The sequence below is a fragment of the Caloenas nicobarica genome, chromosome 10 (genome assembly GCF_036013445.1).
Source record: "Caloenas nicobarica isolate bCalNic1 chromosome 10, bCalNic1.hap1, whole genome shotgun sequence".
NCBI classification, from domain to species: domain Eukaryota; kingdom Metazoa; phylum Chordata; class Aves; order Columbiformes; family Columbidae; genus Caloenas; species Caloenas nicobarica.
In genome coordinates this window covers 12,332,627-12,350,069 of record NC_088254.1, presented here as the reverse complement: position 1 = coordinate 12,350,069, position 17,443 = coordinate 12,332,627, and the positions used below count along the sequence as shown (strand labels likewise).

General features: G+C 39.0%; 1 protein-coding gene across 2 annotated transcripts in view; it reads right to left on the bottom strand.

The window, feature by feature from the left end:
- The window catches only part of SLC12A1 (solute carrier family 12 member 1), a 46,080-nt gene that overhangs the window by 1,322 nt on the left and 27,315 nt on the right, over positions 1-17,443 (bottom strand). For both annotated transcript variants that reach the window (XM_065641374.1, XM_065641375.1), the window contains exons 17-24: positions 15,133-15,273; positions 13,160-13,266; positions 12,193-12,275; positions 9,453-9,596; positions 7,380-7,511; positions 7,025-7,136; positions 4,534-4,620; positions 2,118-2,253 (exon numbers count right to left, since the gene is read on the bottom strand). In XM_065641374.1, coding sequence (XP_065497446.1) covers positions 2,118-2,253; positions 4,534-4,620; positions 7,025-7,136; positions 7,380-7,511; positions 9,453-9,596; positions 12,193-12,275; positions 13,160-13,266; positions 15,133-15,273 — 942 coding nt within the window. The remainder of the gene's footprint in view (positions 1-2,117; positions 2,254-4,533; positions 4,621-7,024; positions 7,137-7,379; positions 7,512-9,452; positions 9,597-12,192; positions 12,276-13,159; positions 13,267-15,132; positions 15,274-17,443) is intronic.

Sequence of the window (17,443 nt, the reverse complement as noted above, 5' to 3'; positions counted from 1 at the left end):
ACTGTTGCTTTGGCAACACTGAAAGCCAGGTCTGCTCTGTGGCCTGGTGGTAGAGATGGCAAAGTATGAGGCAAAGCCTTGATTCTTGATTCATATGGTTACCTGGAGGGCAGAGTTTTGTTCACTGCTGTGTAAGATTTCCTGGGGATGGGGATTATTTTTGTACTGACCCATTACCAGAGCTGGCTCAGAGTTTTTAAGTATTTCTTTGGCTATGGAGTATAGCTGTTTGGGAACTTTGCACAAAGTCTCTTGAGCTATTGTTTGATGGCGGTTAATATATTAATCGTTTTGTAAGTGTCCAGCTGCTATGCCAGTAGGGCTGAATGTCAGTGTCTAAATGAGCACTGTGCCAGAAATTCACCTCTTAAACAGAAGACCATGAGTCTGGAGTAAGACCTGGCTGCTTTATGTATTGCGTATTTGTATGGACTTTTGCAAATTGCATAAATGGCTGCTACTTTGAGATTCAGCCAAGATTACTTTGTGGTCAGACTCGGTCTCTCAAAGTTTTTATAGCTTAACACAAGTCATAGGGAACAAGAGACCAGGGCAGGTTTGTGTACAAGGAGATATCTTAACTGGGCTTATAAATTATTCTCTCTTTCCCTGGAGAATGTAAAAAACTAGTTTTTCTCCATTCAGGCCTTAAATTTTCCTTCTCTAGAGAAATTCCGCTGTTCTTTTACATGCTAGATAAGTAAGAAACCTCATAATTTAACCAGTTGTTATCTCATGAGAGTCATCCCATAACATCACCCTGTACTGCCAGGTTTTTTCTCTCTCGAATTATAAATATGTTCTAATGTCCTCCATAAAATTCTCAGAAGATAAGGGACATGTCTTTTCAGGTGTGTAAGCTAAACTTTTTGTTGCTTTTGTTGTTCTGATTTTGTAGACCGATTTGGCATTTTCATATTGCTGACTGCTTTCAACCTATGGGATTTTTTTGCTGGACAAGGTCAAGCTTAAGCATGTATTTTTTTCCTGTTGTATCCTCGTTGTTTCCGCATGCATGCGTGTATATCTGGGATTGTATTCCTTTTATCTTTTATACTGAGATATTCTAAGGGCTCTGCTCCCAAGTTTTGATGATTTATGCTGAGAGTACTTCAAAAGTTTTCTGCCCACAGCTGACTACCATAACTCTGTGCTGGTTATCAAGTCTATCAAAAGTGTAATACAGTGAGCAGTCAGTAGTATAGTGTGTTATCTTAAATCACCATTGATTTCAGCTTATGTTAATGTGTCAGCCTGTGACCTCTGGCAGCTCTGAGCTCAGACTCACAATCCTCGCTCCACTGAGGAAGTTACTAGCACCATAAAGTGGAGATAACTAGACTCTCAGTGCACTCAGGTTAATCCAACAGGAACCATAAATAAAATTGCTAGATTAATTCTCTGTGAGTTACAGGAGAACTTGTCTCCTGAGGGTGGAAGAGTCTGTAGTGTCCTTTTGACACTGGCCTGATGAAGCCTGGCCGTTTATTGTTAAAAAGGTGTGCTCCAACAAAATTAAAGAGCAGCCCGGGCTCTAATTCACCCAGTGGATCAGCCAACATCAGCATCAGAGTGCCCCTCAGCTGCGGGAAAGCTCCTGCAGTGTGGGCAGATGTAGTCTTCACATTGCCATTGAGTTAAGAATCCATGTTAAATTTTGCCTTTGGAAAAATTCCTAGGTAGAGTCTGGATTCAGTTCTAAATTTCCCAAAGTGGCGAATATTTGGAACTGTGCTCTTTGTAAGAGGTTCAAGCTCTAAAACAGTGGAGCCATTTGATGAACTGCTCAGCTCAGGCTCGGCACAGTACTGTGTGGCTTAGGGTTCAGAGGTGGTTTTCATCTGTCTGGCTCTCACGTGGGGGCAGAGCTTCTGATCAGCCTGGGAAGTACTGTGTACATGTGCCGAGGTCTTAGGGAGTGCTGAATAATGCAATCATAACACACCTCTGCAGTGTTTACAATATAAATCCAATTTGTAAATATCAAATACAGGTTTGGGTTTGTACCTGTCATGTTTCTAAGTCCGTATCTGGTGTTTCACATTTTCTTGCTAATCGCTTCAAAAATCTGGAGTGTAAGAAAAGCTACTGTCATAAAAAGGTAGGCAAGGCTTTACCTTCTCCTTGAATGCTTCCAGCTCTGTATCTGTAATTTTCCATGGAGTCTCTCGCTTTAATTTCTCAGCAGTTGTTATATCTTTGCAGCTTTCATGGAGACGATATGGTTCAATCATCTCTTCAAAGAATTTCCAGCTGAAACAGGAATGACAAAGGAGGCCTTGCTGTAGGATATGAACTCACTTATTTCATAGACACTGTATTGCAGACACCATTGACTATAATTGGAGCTGAAAAATGTGCAAAATCTTTTAGCTATTCTTTGCTACATTGTGCCCCAAGTTACTTCTGTGCTACTTCAATATGTCGGGGTTATTTGAGGATAATTAAAAGATTATTTGGGGATCATTAAACACTGCATTGGCCTATTGTAGTTGCAGAGAATTTTCTGCATTTTCCTGGTTGTAGCAAAAACACTGCAATGAGTTCTACAGTGACTCCAAACTGCAGTATAGTGGTTACTAATGTTGACAATGAATATGGGTCTCCTAATAATTACTGAGCTTTTATTATTGTTTTAGCATTAACTGGAGCTATCACCTGGCTGATACAGTTTTACTGTTACAGTTTTAATGAAATGGAGATACAGGTGATATAAATCTCTTGTAGCAAGAGGCTGAGGGAAATGCCGTGGGTTTTCTTGCTATATGTGGGCTCAGATTTGTGTTAATTTCCCAAGTTTTCCACAGATGTCCTCTCTAAATTTCAGCTTGTTTCTTGAAGCTTTTGACTGTCATCATCTGGAGAAACTTATCCTTCTGTACTTCCCTGCTTGCCCCTTTACTAGAAAGTTTCTATCATCCCAGAGAGGCCTCAGGGAGTTTCTTTTATATGATTGTGTGTTTCTGTGAGCACTTTCTGCTGCCAGGCCTCCCTGTGAAGCGAAACGGGAGATTGGGCACAGGTCGGGCTTTGCTATATGGCCAAGAAGTCAAGAGACGGGTTAAAGGCCGTGACATGCAGCATTTAATGTTGCTAAGTTGCCAAAGAGCTTGTCAACATGCTTAGTGTCTGTTTCAGTATGTAAAATAGTGATAATCCTCTTATTATTAGTGAAATAAATGGGATGCCAGCTGGGAGTGAGATAGAGTGGTCTAGCAAGTGTCTGGCACAACATTCACTTGTTCTGTTCACAGAATTCCGATGCAGCAAATGTATTTGTTTTTTATGTTAGTGCCAAATACTAATTCTTTTTGTTAGCTTTTATTTATGTAAAAATCACTGCATAGTACTGGAAAAAAAGAGAAGTATTCTGCACAGTTCTTTATGTAACTACAAACTATTAACTGAGAGATCGAGAGGGCACTAATAAGTGACTTTAGCTATCTAGTAATAAAATCTTTATATTCTTTAATTGTGTTTCCCAAGTCAAACTCTCCAATGCACTGCAGAAACTCTGGCGAGTCTAATATTGCTTTTGCAAAGTTATGTGTGTGTGGAGAAATGGGACACAGAAGGATTAAGAGACTAACCTGAGATTGCACTTGGACTCGGAGGAAAGTCTTTGGGTGGACAAGAGCCCTTTGCCTATGAAATAGCTATGGACCTATCAAGAGGGGAGTACGGCTGGGATGGAAGAGAGCATAGCAGGGTGAGAGCATTTTTAGAGGATCTTCAAGACCAAGAGCAATGTTGTGAATTGAATTGGGATTCAGTTATTCCCTGAGCAACTTGCTATATACTTTTATGTACATAAAGCAGAATAAATAGGTGGTTTCTATAGAGATACATTTTAGAAATCAAAGACTTGAAGATTGGGTTGGTTGGTTGGTTTGTTTGTTTTAGCTAATATAGTTGGAGGTGGAGCTTCCTGAGTACAATTTTACCAACTTCCTCACCTCTGCCTAAGAGTATTAATTCTGTAGATAAGGTAATTTTTAACAGCATTGAACCTTCATTATATTTGAGCGATAGGGGAGTATTATAACATTGTCCTCAGGGGAAAGGAGAAGTATGCTTATGTTTGGGCACAAAAATGTTAAGTTTATGAATTCATGGTAGAACGCAGAAGGCTGAGTTGGCAGAGATGGTGAGTTTACAAGAGAACTGTGACTGACTGAATCATATGATGAAGTGAAGTCTATGCCAACCTAAATAGATATGAAAAGCCACCATAAAATGTCTGTTAAATTTAGTGGCTCATAAGTATGGTGTCTAATTAGTCCTTATTAAAATTCAGTCTTATCATTACAACATAAAGAAAAAGGCTGCTTTAGTTTTGACCCTCTGAGTTGTGACTGTTAAAATGTTCTTTTCTTTTTTCTTGCTCTACTTACATGGAAAATGATTGCAATAAAGCAACAGTGTTATCCTTTGTGGGGTGTGTGTGTTGGGTTTTTTAATGCTCAACATAAAAGAAACAAGCTCCTGATAAAGGCCTGCAGCTAAATAATGGATTTTGGTAATGCTTCTTACCTCTCTTTGTTGGGCTTTATATTGATATCACAAATGATATTAACATCAGCAAATTTTATTCTGAATTTGCTTAGAAGTGAAGCCATCCTGAAAACAAAACAGAGAACATTTTATCACTGTATTTCTGAGTGCCTTGCATCAAAGAGCACTCATAAATGAGTTAAGATGTCAAATGCAGTTGTCTCATTATCTTTAACTATATGACAAATTACTTTAAATGCTTTAGTGTTTCACTTCCCAATTACAGAACTAGATTGATGTGATTGCTGTAGTATAATTCGTTTAATTGATGATCAATGAAATTCACAAAAAATGGAAATGAATAGCAGACAGAAGGAGGCCGTTTACATTTGGGGGAAAAAATGATACTCTAAGTATTTGCAAAGGCTTGAACTATAAAGGAAAAATATTCAAAATACAGGAGGATATATTCTCTAATCCTTAGAGAAGGCTTCTGTTATTATCATCAGAATTCTATACGTGGAGTATGTACAACACTGGTAGTGTGTATGTTGGTGAAAATTTGGTCCAGAAAGTTGATGTGCAATACTTGAAAAATCTTTTTCAATTCTGAATTTATATTGATCTACTCACATGTTCTCTTTAGACATTTTCATAAAATAAAATACTTTGCTTTTTTGCCCCAGTTTCTAGGAGGAATAGTTTATAGCTTTGTGTGTGTTTGCACTGAGGTTAGTGAAGTTTAGTTAGGTCAGTTTTGCCTTTGGTTGAACCATGGTTGAGAACCTGTATGTTATATATGGGTTTTTTTTCCCTCACTTTTCCTCTGTTTTTTAAATTTTTTTTTAATTTTAAATTTTTTTTACTTTTTGGGTATGTAAGCTTTGGAATTCGAAAAGGTCAGAAAGTTCCTAGGAGCAAACCATGATCGAAATACATATTTGCTCATGACCTGAGAATTTACTTGTTCTTTTTTTATGTGATAAGAACATACTGCTTATATAAATCTTGATGTCCCTTGGGGCAATCCTTGTTTTGAACACCAAAAAGAGCCAAGTCTGAGCTCCTGTGTGAGGGTTTTAATATTTGGGGAATTACATGTTAGCGAAAGTCCAGGTAAATTTAATTTCTGAATTGGAAATATAATGGATGAAATTGCACTTGGAAGTTGTATTAGATCTACCTAGGGAATGGAATAGCCACCCTGCCTTCGGACTGGTCTCTTTGAAGGCTTCTGTGTGTGGTGGGTAGAATATGCTGTTGAGGAAAGCTTGTGTTTAGGTAGAAATACATACACATATTGTTTTTCTGGAGACAAACTAGGGCATTGTCAACTGTACTGACCATGCTGTTCACTCTGGCTTTTGTAGGACAAGCAGTGTATACAGTGCCAGAGCTGCCTCTGCAAAGAGCTGTCATGGTTTGACAAATTCCATTTGATGTCAAAACCTCCTACTTCCTCGCAATGGAACTGGGTGACTGGAGTGTCTGGATCCAGGAGCAGTTGGGGTCCTGAAGAGCCAAGTTTGGACAGACTCTGGACAGGGAGCAGAGAACACGTCCCTGCAGGTCCTTGAGCAGCTGTAAGGCTTTTTTTCAACCCAATGATAACAATAGCTTGTACAAACACTTGTGAATCTCTTCTATGGAAGTATGTTAACTTTAGGGTAATCCTTACAACTGACAACCACAGTGGAGTAAAGTTTGCTTTATGTGAAAGCAGAAGCTTAAGAGACCATCCCTGTGGCAGCTGTCTTTCAGATGTGCTGTGTTGTAATCCTAGTGATGCTGGCTCAATTTTAACTCCTGTCCTTGCATCCATCTCACTTGTTTTCCACTGGAGTTTTGGTTGGATATGTTGTTTTTAACTCACTACATGGTGCTGCTGCTCTTAGTTAAGCTGTTACCACTTCCCCAGGTGGTAACATGGCTGTGCCTCTAGTGTGTAAAGTGCTTTGGAAGGAAAGGTCCTATACACAGTGATGATGAAAATAAGTTTATATTAGTACCTCTCATTTGCTTGAAGGCCAATGATGATTATGAAAGCTAGACTTTTTTTAAAAACCTAAGTCAAATCAATTTGGTACTAAAGTTGATGAACTTGCTCTTTAACTTCTTTACATTTTACCATGGTTAATCACATCTGTGTGAGCTATCTGTCTGTGGTATTTGCATATGAGAAGCTTCATGTGCAATTTCACTTACTGTTAACTGGACAGTCTCATGTAAATCCCATTAAACTAATTATATTCTCATTACAGACTGCAGACTACTCTTCTTAGAGAAGGGAATATGAGCTATTAATGGGAAAAACTGCCTGATGTGACTTTCCTTTGGTAACCATCACTTACACTGAGCCTTGAGAGCTATGCCATAAGCTCAAGACCTTCCTATCAAGTACATTATTTTTTTTCATGCTGCCCACAGTACAACAAACCAGTTGTACTGAGAAATTCCCAGCTTCCTGCTGTATATGCATTATATTCAGCATAAATTCAAACTCTTTAAACAGTGAGACAAATATATTTACACTAGTTTTTCTTCTTCAATCCTGTTGACCTTTCCTCCAGTGAAGATCCTTAATTTGCAATTTTTCCACTTCTTCCTCATAGTTAGAATGTAAGGAATTAGGATTGTTAGACCTGGAAAAAACATACATCAAATTGCAGGAAGATCAGGTTAGTGCATTTTGTGGTAAAAATGCCATCCTTCACTTTGGCAGTGTTGGACATAAGTTAATCTTAAAACATTTAAGCCAGACAGAAAATTGACTATGTAATCTCTAAAAGAAAACAGTTTTGTGCAAGTTCCCAAGTCTGGGGGTTTTTTTTGTATTTGGTAACATAGAAATCTCTCTCCCTGTGGTTCTGACTGGAATTCCTTACCTCCATCATCGAACAGCCACCAAATGTCAATTGTACCTTTTCCTTGCTTCTTTTTAAATTGAGTGCTGGCTTCTAGCAGCTTCTGATTGAATTCTCCCACATGCATTGACTGTATTGTGTTAATGGTGCTCTCTGTAATGAGAAAGAAAAAACGTGGAAGGATTTCTGACAAGTGAGGCCATGAGTAGCTTTAGGGAGCCGAGCGGGGAGAAAGCTTCAGGAAAATGAACTGTTTCTGACATAATTTCTATACTTTAAATCTGAAAAAAATTACAGCACAGCTGCTGTGGACTTTTAATATACCAATACACACAGGAACCAAAGCTTGTGTAATACTTTGTCACTAGATTATAACACCTTTAAAAGGGTTATCAGATTATTTGTTCCCTGGATCTTTTTAGTTAACCTAAAATTCACTGGGGCCTCTAAAAGCAATTGTGAAATATCTGACAGATTTTAGAAGTAAATGGCATCATTTTGCATCATTTACGAGCTCAACTGTCTGCTGTAAAATGCAGAGCTCCCTGAAATGCACAGTAATGGGGGACAAAGAGCTGACAGGGTACAGTGGGAGCACAGGTGAGGCTAAGACTGGAAGACAGAAAACATAAGCATACATGGCAACTTCCCTGTGCTTGAGAGGGTTGTTGTTAATTGAAAATAAACTTCGATTCTTGCTGTTTGCTTGGCTGGCTTTAAAAGGTACAGTCTCGCCTAGGTAGGAACGATATCTTCTCTCATTCCATCTTTTGAAGCCTGTGGCTTTATTACTGCTTCTCTTTCAATGATTTCAAAGAGACTGTGTCAGAGCAGTATTTTAAATGGAGCAGACAGGCATCTTGAGAGGTTTTACTCTGATCTGCTGGGTTCTGAAAATGCTTTGTTTGGTTTTCTGTATTTCTATATTGTGGACAGGATAGTTCTAAAGCAGTTATTTGCTTTCCTCTACAGTTCTAGCATCTATGCTGGAAGGTGCAACAGCTCTGGGGAGGATGAATGTCTAAGCAAAACGGAGAGGCAGGGATATTTATTAACATCATCTATCTCATATATAGAGCCAAAGTGGGTAATATGTATTTCCTTTATGCCTTTCTGAACTAAATCGAAAAGGGTAGTTGAAACAGGGGTGCACATTTGTGTGGTATTTGTTATAAAAATATGGTCTACTGAAGCCTGCAAAATGAACTTGAGGTCTGCCAAGTAAAGAATAATGACATTTTATGTTTTCAGTCTGTAGATCTTCCTGATACCTGTGGGAGTTGCATGCACAGCCAGATGTAATAGTCTCGGCAGGTGAAAATTCTGAAAATACTTGTCTGCCTACCAGTGTGGCTTCAGGTGGGTCATTATCATTACAGCCTAGCAATTGTGAAATGAGACCTTTAATTCTGCTTGTATTTCTGTATCATTTTACTATATCTTGAAATGTAATTTTGGTTTCATCACCTATACATTGAAGTTATGTGTTTGTTAGTTATCTGACAGCGTGATGTATATGTACTTTGAGTATTTTTACCACCTTCATTTGTGCATTTTTATGAAATTATGCTTAGAGTACACAGCAGTAGTGTTATTTTTACCTGGTTTTCAGCTGTGTACTGAGTTTGTGTGTGTTTGTTGAGTAAAGTGAAGTTGCTTGTTACCTGTGCACATGTTCTTGTTTTCTTTAAAGAGAAAAAGGTCTCTGTTTAATAACTGAAAATACCCGATTAAGAAACAAAACGAAACAAACAAAATAACCCCACCCCAACATGTTCTATATTCCTCAAACTTTAATAACCATGTGCTATTTTTGACAAATAGAAATCAACATAAGGTGAGCTGAGAAACTCATCTAGGGAATGAGGGAAAAGCAATTGGTTGTGTTGTACAAAGTAGCATGTCCTACCAGCAGAGGACACTTGCTCTGTTCTGCGTTGCAAGGTTGTGGCCACCAAGGCAGGTTTGCACAGGGTGGGTCCTGTCCAGGAGCTTCTGTGTGGCACAGGAGTTTTGGCCTTGGAGTCAGTTCGCATGTTGGTGAGAATGTGGTGCATTGAAGAGTTGAGAAGAAGCTATCAGTTTGGAACTTACCCTTTTTTGTTTCACGTTTTGAGATATTGAGTGTGCCGGCTTTTCTGAAGAATCCACAGATGCCACTTTTTCCTTCTTCAAAATCATTTTCTTTAATGGTAGCTTCCAGTGCCAATCTCTCCTGCTCCAGCTTCTCTAATTCCTCTATATATTGGGAAAAGTAAGGGAACTGGTAACACATCACTTTCTGTTTTAATTTAAATCACTTACTGAAATAGTGGCAGTGATAAAATTGCTGTTGTGGTACTTTGTACGCAATGTAAAGCTGCTGGGCAGAAAAAAACTCCTAAAATGTGTTTTCCCTGCAAGCCAATAGGGAGGAGGAAGCTAAATTCATCTCTGGAAGCCCACCCTTAGGGTGCTCACGCCTACAGCAGTGGTGTGTGGTGAAGTGCTACTCAGCTGCTCTCAGGTTTAGTCTTCCAGTTCGAATTCAGTAGTATAGTTACATGAAACACTATTTGTTGAGTTATGTTTGTGGGTTTGTTTGGCTGGTTTCTTTCCCCAGGAATTTGAAAACACATTAGGAAAGCTGTTTTCCTAAAGTAAGAAAGCTGATGTATGGAGTTCTAGCCCTTGGGTCCCTATTCTAAGAACAGGGTCACATGGCTTTGGACTTTGAGATTCTTGGAAATATGTAAGGATCCTGAATAAGCGATCAGTTTCTATGTGGAAATACTTTTAATGTTTTAATTTTTTCAGTATTTGCTGCAAAGATGTAAGCGTCAGCTAACCAGTTCTGTAAATTCAACAATATAAAAGAACAATTTTGTCTTAGCAATATTACACTTGCTGAGAAAAAGGTATCACTTGTTATTGTGGAATATGTTATGGTGAGGCACTAATGAATATGATAGAGGCATTTGCCTGCAGAAAGCTTTTTTTCATAAGGAAAACTTCTATTTGAGTAATACATAGACTGAGAGTGAGGTAAATTCATTTAAGGTAATGTGTTTAAAAAAACCCCAGGCCCTCACTAGCTAGACATTATTACGTCTGTTGGCACTCTCAATTGCCAACAGAAAATAATAAACTTTATTTCAGTTTAGAATCCATGACAACCACGTGCTTCTGATTATTAAACATGGTGATAGTCACTAACTTAATGGTTACCCAAAATGAAAATTTCAGTTTCTCTATCAAACAGAATTCTTTAGTGAGTATAATAGAATACAATGATGTCTTTTTTTTCACTACATAGACTTAGTATCTGCTTCAAAACGTATCTGTATGTTTGAGGGTTTTCCTTTTTTTCACCTCGTGTTCCTAATTCTTTCTGATTCCCATGTCTTAACACTTGGAGAACACTTGCTAGTTTGTAAGAATGCAAAGTTTGTAATTTCACTGTGTTGTAATGACTATCTTCTGAGCAGTTTCTGACTGAGCAAGCAAAGACAGGCAGATGTCTTTGTGATATTAACAGGGAAGAGGGGAAAAAAAAAGCAGCATGATTAGTTTGGAATTTTTTCTTAACTCCCTGTAGTTTTGCCTGGTAGGTCTCCACGCACATCAAGCTGCCAGAGTCTGCTGGGTGAGTATTCATCTGCTCTTGTTTCTTAAATGAGTCTCTGGTGCCTTTTAATTCTGAGAGGGGATTTGCTTTTGGGGGTTGCCTCATCCTAGAAGCCATCTTCTTTAACGGGGAGTTAATTTTGGTTTTAATGAGCTAAGGTACTTATGTCATTTCTGGGTGGTCCCCCCAGCAGCCCTGAGCACGGTCTCTGTGTCTCTGAGAAACTCGGGAGAAGCTGGAGGCAGATTTACAGCAGGCGGCAGCAAAGAGTCACCGGTCTTTTTATGCCTGCCTGTTCCCTCTCTGTAGGTTTTATCTAATTCATTTATAACACAAAACATTTATCTGCTGGGGAAGACAAGGCTGTTAAGAGTCATGTCCAGGTTTAGGCTGTACCCGTCTGCTCAAGTGGACGAACTCACAAGAAGTGAGAAAATTATCATATTGAAAACCTAGAGAATTGTGCTGATGGGGTTTTATTTGGACTCATTCCCTCCCCAGGGTACCAGAGGAACCAGTAAGACCTCTGTGTCCTAAAGAGGAAAAGGAAAAATGAAAGCCACCGTTGTATGTTGCTCTTGGAAGCCCATCATGTAGGTGCAGCTGCCTCCATGCCCTGTCTCCCTCTACCTTTTCCACCCAGATGGCATGTCTCCCCAAATGGTTGTGGTGTGGTGGAAAGTTTTCCCTTTTCCCCTGAGATATGCACCACTAACCTAAGGAACAATGAACAAAAAATAGAACCAATGTTTCCCATGGGTTTCAGGTTTTTGCGTGGGTGGGAACTTTGTGGGCGCCAGTGTTCCACAGAGGTGGTACCAGAACTGCAGCTTCCTGATTCCTGTCGGTCCCAGAGACCTCAGGTAGGCCGAGGGAGGAAGATGTGCCAGGAGCAGAAGGAAACATGCCACAGAGTGACTGGTTGCTGTGGCACTACGTGATTTTACTGCTTTAGTCTGTGCCTGTGCTGGAAGTGCTTTGGGAGTTGAGTTCTCTGGTGTGCAGAGCCCCTTAATATGGGAGGCTTGGCCTCCTCCTGTCACTGCCAGGGCTTCAGCAAGGATTTCGGGCCGGACTGGAACTGCAGAAGCGAGGAGAAACTGTAGCAGTTACAGGTATAGGAACTATTTTAGAAGCCAGATAGTGACTCTAAGACTATTGGTCATATTTCTTCTTGTGCTGAGCATGTAACCAACATAGACATTCAGTTATTGAGTCACCACATACCTTGAACCTGGAGGACCTGAGATATATCAAATCCTTGGCTAATTCTGACAATAATCATGCCGAGCTCAAAATCAAAGGCATCACTGAAAAGAAAGAAAGAAAAAGAAGAATAAATTTCCTTTCACATCATACATGTCAATGAGGAAAGCTACTCTGAGCAGATCAGTAGAAGTGTTAGAGCTCACAGGGAGGCGTTACAGCTAGGTACTAGGCTGCTCTGGGTAAAATTGCAGAAGGAATTACCCAAGATTACATAAAGTACTATCAACTTCCTGCCCTCATTTTAAAAAGGGGTATTATTTGGTATGGTAACAGATAGGCTAGTCCTGAAATGGGTCTTTCTGACAACACTTTTGAGGAACTAGGTTAACACTAGGTAATATTTTTCTCCCTTCTCCAAGGAAATAACAGATCTGTGGTGGGTTTTGTTGTTCTTTAACTTGCCTCAGCTTTACAGGTGGATTTTGAGCAAGAATCTATGAGAAGCCTGATTCTAAGGCATTGTTTCCTAGCTAAATCCCAACCCACAGAGCTGCTGAGCCTTAGGCACACATGAGATTTGAAGCAAAGCTCTTCCTCTGTCTCCTAGGCTTAAAAGAAGAATTCCATGATGTTCTCTTATTCCCTAAGTATGTACATTAGAGATGTTTTTCTCAGAGCTCCTGCCCACTAAAAATGGAAAATACAGTTCTGCAAAAGCACCGCTGACAGCGGTGCGGCTTCCTTAGGTAGCATTGTCAAGCCATATCAGCTCTGATGCTACCAGGTGTTTGCTAAGCAGATCTTGACAGTTGTGTGAAGCCAGGAACCTTTATAATGGCCAAAACTTCTATTAGAGAGCTAGCGCATGTGAACCCCAATTTGCAGGTATTTTCTTACATTGTTTCTACAGGTCAAATTCTGTGTGGAAATGCTATATTAATCTAGTGTAAGAGGAGAAAAAAGGAGATGCTGAACTGTGACTTACTGTATAACACCCACATAGTTTTCAACTTGTGTGGCAGTGGCATTTCTCCAGTCCTTCTTAAATCCAATCACCAACGTATTTGGCTTCATTCTACCCAAGCCTGAGGCCTAACAATATTAAAACATTGCTTGAGAAGGTACACACGCGCGCTTTTACCGTAAATGAAAAGTAATGGCAAAAGATAACTGAAGTAATGTTCTGGAGACACTTACAACTAGATTGCATTTCATAAATGTCCTTCATGCTCATACCCATGCAGAAAGCAGAAAGATTAGCTCTAAATCATTCCAACTATAAATGATTTTAGATGACAGAAATGTAGTTTTGCTAAATTAGCATTCATTTGCATTTCTTCTGACATGCTCTCATTAAAATGGTTCAATAACTTGGAATCAAGAGAGTTCAAGCACTGTTTGCATGCTCATTTTAACATAATAGCATAAAGCTTTTATCAGATTTGGAATACTTAATAGATGAACTGGGTCTGAAGTCTCTTAAAACACCTCAGATATGCAGAGAAGGCATATCCTCATAAGAATAATTTTTTGCCTTGAACTTAGGAACTGTTGCTGTTCTGTTTGCCGTGTTCTTTCCAAAAGACTATCCAAAATTAGCTGAGCATGCTTTATAAATAAAATTACAGTTTATAAATAGGAAGAACAAATGGTTTGTCAAGATATTAGATTGCCTGAAAAAATGAGCCTGGATGCTAAAGCCTGAACAAGTAAGAGTTGTCAGATCTAGATCCAGCTAACCTAATTTTATAGAAGTCTAGATATTCAGTGTATTAGGAACCTTCAGGAGAAGACACGTAAATATACCAGCTTGTCAAGTTGTTACGCCTGCCAATTTTTACTACTCGCAAAAAGAAAATTGATAAAACCCCTTGCAACCTTGGTGGGGATTTTGAGTAGCACTGATACATCTGCAGTATTTACATTGAAATGAGTAATTGGTTGGCAAAGCAATGCAGATGTCCTTAGATTACAGTGATGATGACATGGTTATCCTTCTGTTTGCTGGAAAGGAACTATTTGTGGTCCAGCAGTTGACTTTGGCAATAGTGTTTAAGTAGTAATGGAAGGGAGGAGATCATCAGACTGTAACTGTTCTCAAAACCATCAGAAGCATCTCCTACTGAGACAATGCATAAACCCGAGATGAAGTGTCCTTGTGAGACTTTGACAGAGCAAAGGGATCTTTATTAATAACATTTCATCTTCCTCAATTGTACTGTCCATTCAGCAAGCATACAAAGAGCCCTGGTAGGCTACCAGCGGGTGACTGCTACCCAAGAGTATTTTAGTTGATTCCCTACTGTCTCAGTTTGCACTGATGTCTTTTCAGCAGTGTATTTTGTGCAAAGGATGTGAATTTTCTCTGAATTTTGCCTCAGTACCTGTATGTTTAAATATTCATATATGTGAGAGAGAGGGAGTTGAGAAATATGAAAACAGTGCCTCTGTGCCTTCATTAAGCCCATTTTAAATGGACTGTTGAAAGTGATCTGCTGTGTTCTTAGAGTAATAGAAAAATATTGCGGACTTCTATTTAAATGAATTTCTCTCTGTTTGCAGAAAATGTATATTACACATTTTCAGTTTTCAATGAATGCAAAAATATTCTCAGATATTCAATGTTCTGTGTAATACCAAACGATAGAATTGATGTGTATCGAGTGTTGGCTGCATAGACATTTATGTTTCCCTGTAGATGCCTCTCTTTTTTTATAGTCGTGTCTTGTTCATTTAGAAAAGAATCAGTCTGCCTTGTCTCATCATTCTATAGCCAAGAACTAGATCTCTTTATGAAATAACCTGTAATACAAATACACGTACCCCCAGAATGCCCTTCCTGTTTATAACGTTATCCATATACACATAGGACTTCTTAACAAGTAAACAGTAATGCTTTACATGAAAGGATACTTTGATGTAACACTCTTCTATGTGTTCTGTAAACAAAAAGCTTACTTGAAGTAGACTTTTGACTCCATCTCTGAAGCTGTCAGCTGCCACTGCTGCATAAAAGGCTTTTCTTTTGTTCTTTGTGAGCCAAGCCTGCTTTTTTGCCATGCCACTGTTCATCTCCTTAACACACAGCTTGCGTGGTCCCTGCATGATACAATAAAATATTGTTAAGAAGGCTTTGTATTATACATCACACAGTGATATTGAAGGAGTTACCTAGTCTGCTGTGGGAGCACATGGAGAGACTCAGAAAAATACATTTCCAAAAAGGGTCCACAGAGATTCAGCCCTTTGAAAAGAACTGTGCTGCTAACATAATTCACATTCTGTTCAAGAGGGCTGAGGCTGTTAATGCTACTTAAATATAGTGATTCTGACAGAAAGAAGGACTACTTCAGATTGTAACATCTTAGAAAAATATCTAAGGTATGATGAAGCATCTCAGAGTGAATAAAGCCCCTCCCTGACTTGACTCTCTAAACAAGTCTCAGCAGATCTAAATATACATGGCTAAGCTTCTGTCTCCTAAAAGTAAGTGAAAAAATGTTTTTGCCATAAAATTAAAGATGCAAATGCCTTTGTCACCAGGTTCTTCAGTGGTCATCTCAATCTTTAGAAAGCACGTATCTAGAATTTAATTGATTTTTAAAAATCTGTGCTCTTAAGTGTGAGTTTAGGGTTTGCCAGGGTTTGTTTAGTCTCTCTCATGGTGTCTTTAGGAAGCCGAATTAGTAGTCCAGATCTTCTACAATGAAGAGGAAACTCTGAGAGGAACACTCAAGTGTCTCAAATACTGGTTTTGGTGTTATCAGGCTGGACAAGTAGTGTTCTCTTTCCAAGCCAGAATAGAAGAGCAGAATTGTAAACTGTGGGAGCTGAGGGAGATCTAGATTTTTTTTTTTTTTTTCCTCCATGGCAAATACTGTAAGCTCAAAATTTATTTCCCATTCAAGAACAGTGTAAAACCCAAACTGAAAGAAATTCTCTCCAAAATGAAATGTATGGAAAGGATCACTTAATTAAAAATCAGTTTCTAAAAGGCGATAGTGAATGTAAACCCAAAATGTCCTTCTTTCAGAACTTTTTAGTGTTACTGCATTTTTTTTTTTTTTTCGCGTTCCTGGAGTAAAATGGGATGTACTATACATTTATATAGATGTAGAAATAACTGCGATACGTTTACGCTCAGTGAATTGGCGTTGGCTTCTAGAAAAGGAGGCAAGGCCTTACTAACAAACTCACCAGCTAGTTCCATCTAAAAACCAGAAAACAGCATTGAGAAAGAAGCTGTGAAATGACCTGGCAGATTACGTATGTCATGTTTTCATCTGTGCCTTTTTCATTAGTATTATATATATAAAATGTGAGTTTTGACCTGATCAGAATTAGGCGGGGTTGATGCCTGCTTAGGTGTTGTCCCTCATGTGTGTTCCTGAACTCCTTGTGGCTGGCTGGGATGTACAAGGGAAGGATGGGAGAGGCCATGTGATCTTCCTTGAATGAGATCATGCTAAATTCTTGGGTGATAGTAAATTTACTGGAGTTTGGTTGGATTTAATGGGTGTAACTTAAGAAGAGTTTGTTCCTGGCTGTTGGAAGAGTACTTTGAAGAGCTGGGAATAATAAGTTGAACAAGGTTGGAGTTCAGTTCCCTTGTGGGTAATGAAAGGAGAAACATCTTACCCTTCTTCCCAGTCTAAGGAGAGTACCTGAAGATAGTTTCACAACTGGCTTGCACAGTATGTTTCTGCCAGCCAAAGGGACAGTCCTACCCTTTATCAGATGATAGTCTGTGTCCTTCCTTACCTGTCCTTTGTATCGGTGTTAGTTTGTGCAATTGTACAAGGAGTCCACTGAATTTGCAGACTGAAGACCCACCTTACAAAAGTATTTTTACATAAAGGCAGGGAGTAAAAGCAGAATAGCCCATTTTACTAGAAACTCAAACTGTTCAAAACAGTTACAGCTACAGCAGCTACAACCTCAAAGACAAATAACTTTTAAATATTCTTTATGTTCGGTTGTCATATTTATTTAAAGTTTCTTGCTGCCCTTTGGGAAACAGGAATGGAAGATGTTCTCCCCGGCATGGTGTCTTAAAATTTATTCATTAGCTAGCAGCGAGTAGCTTTTGAGGCAAAGTATGATGGGCATTACATTGATGGCTAAGTCGTCTTGCTGTATATGTTATGATATATATTGTAGGCTGCTCTTCAACATAGTCCCTAGGGATTTTATCATCCATTTTTTACCACAATTTTGCAAATCACAAAGGCTGTGTCACACTTTTATTGCCAACCAAATGAAGTTTAGC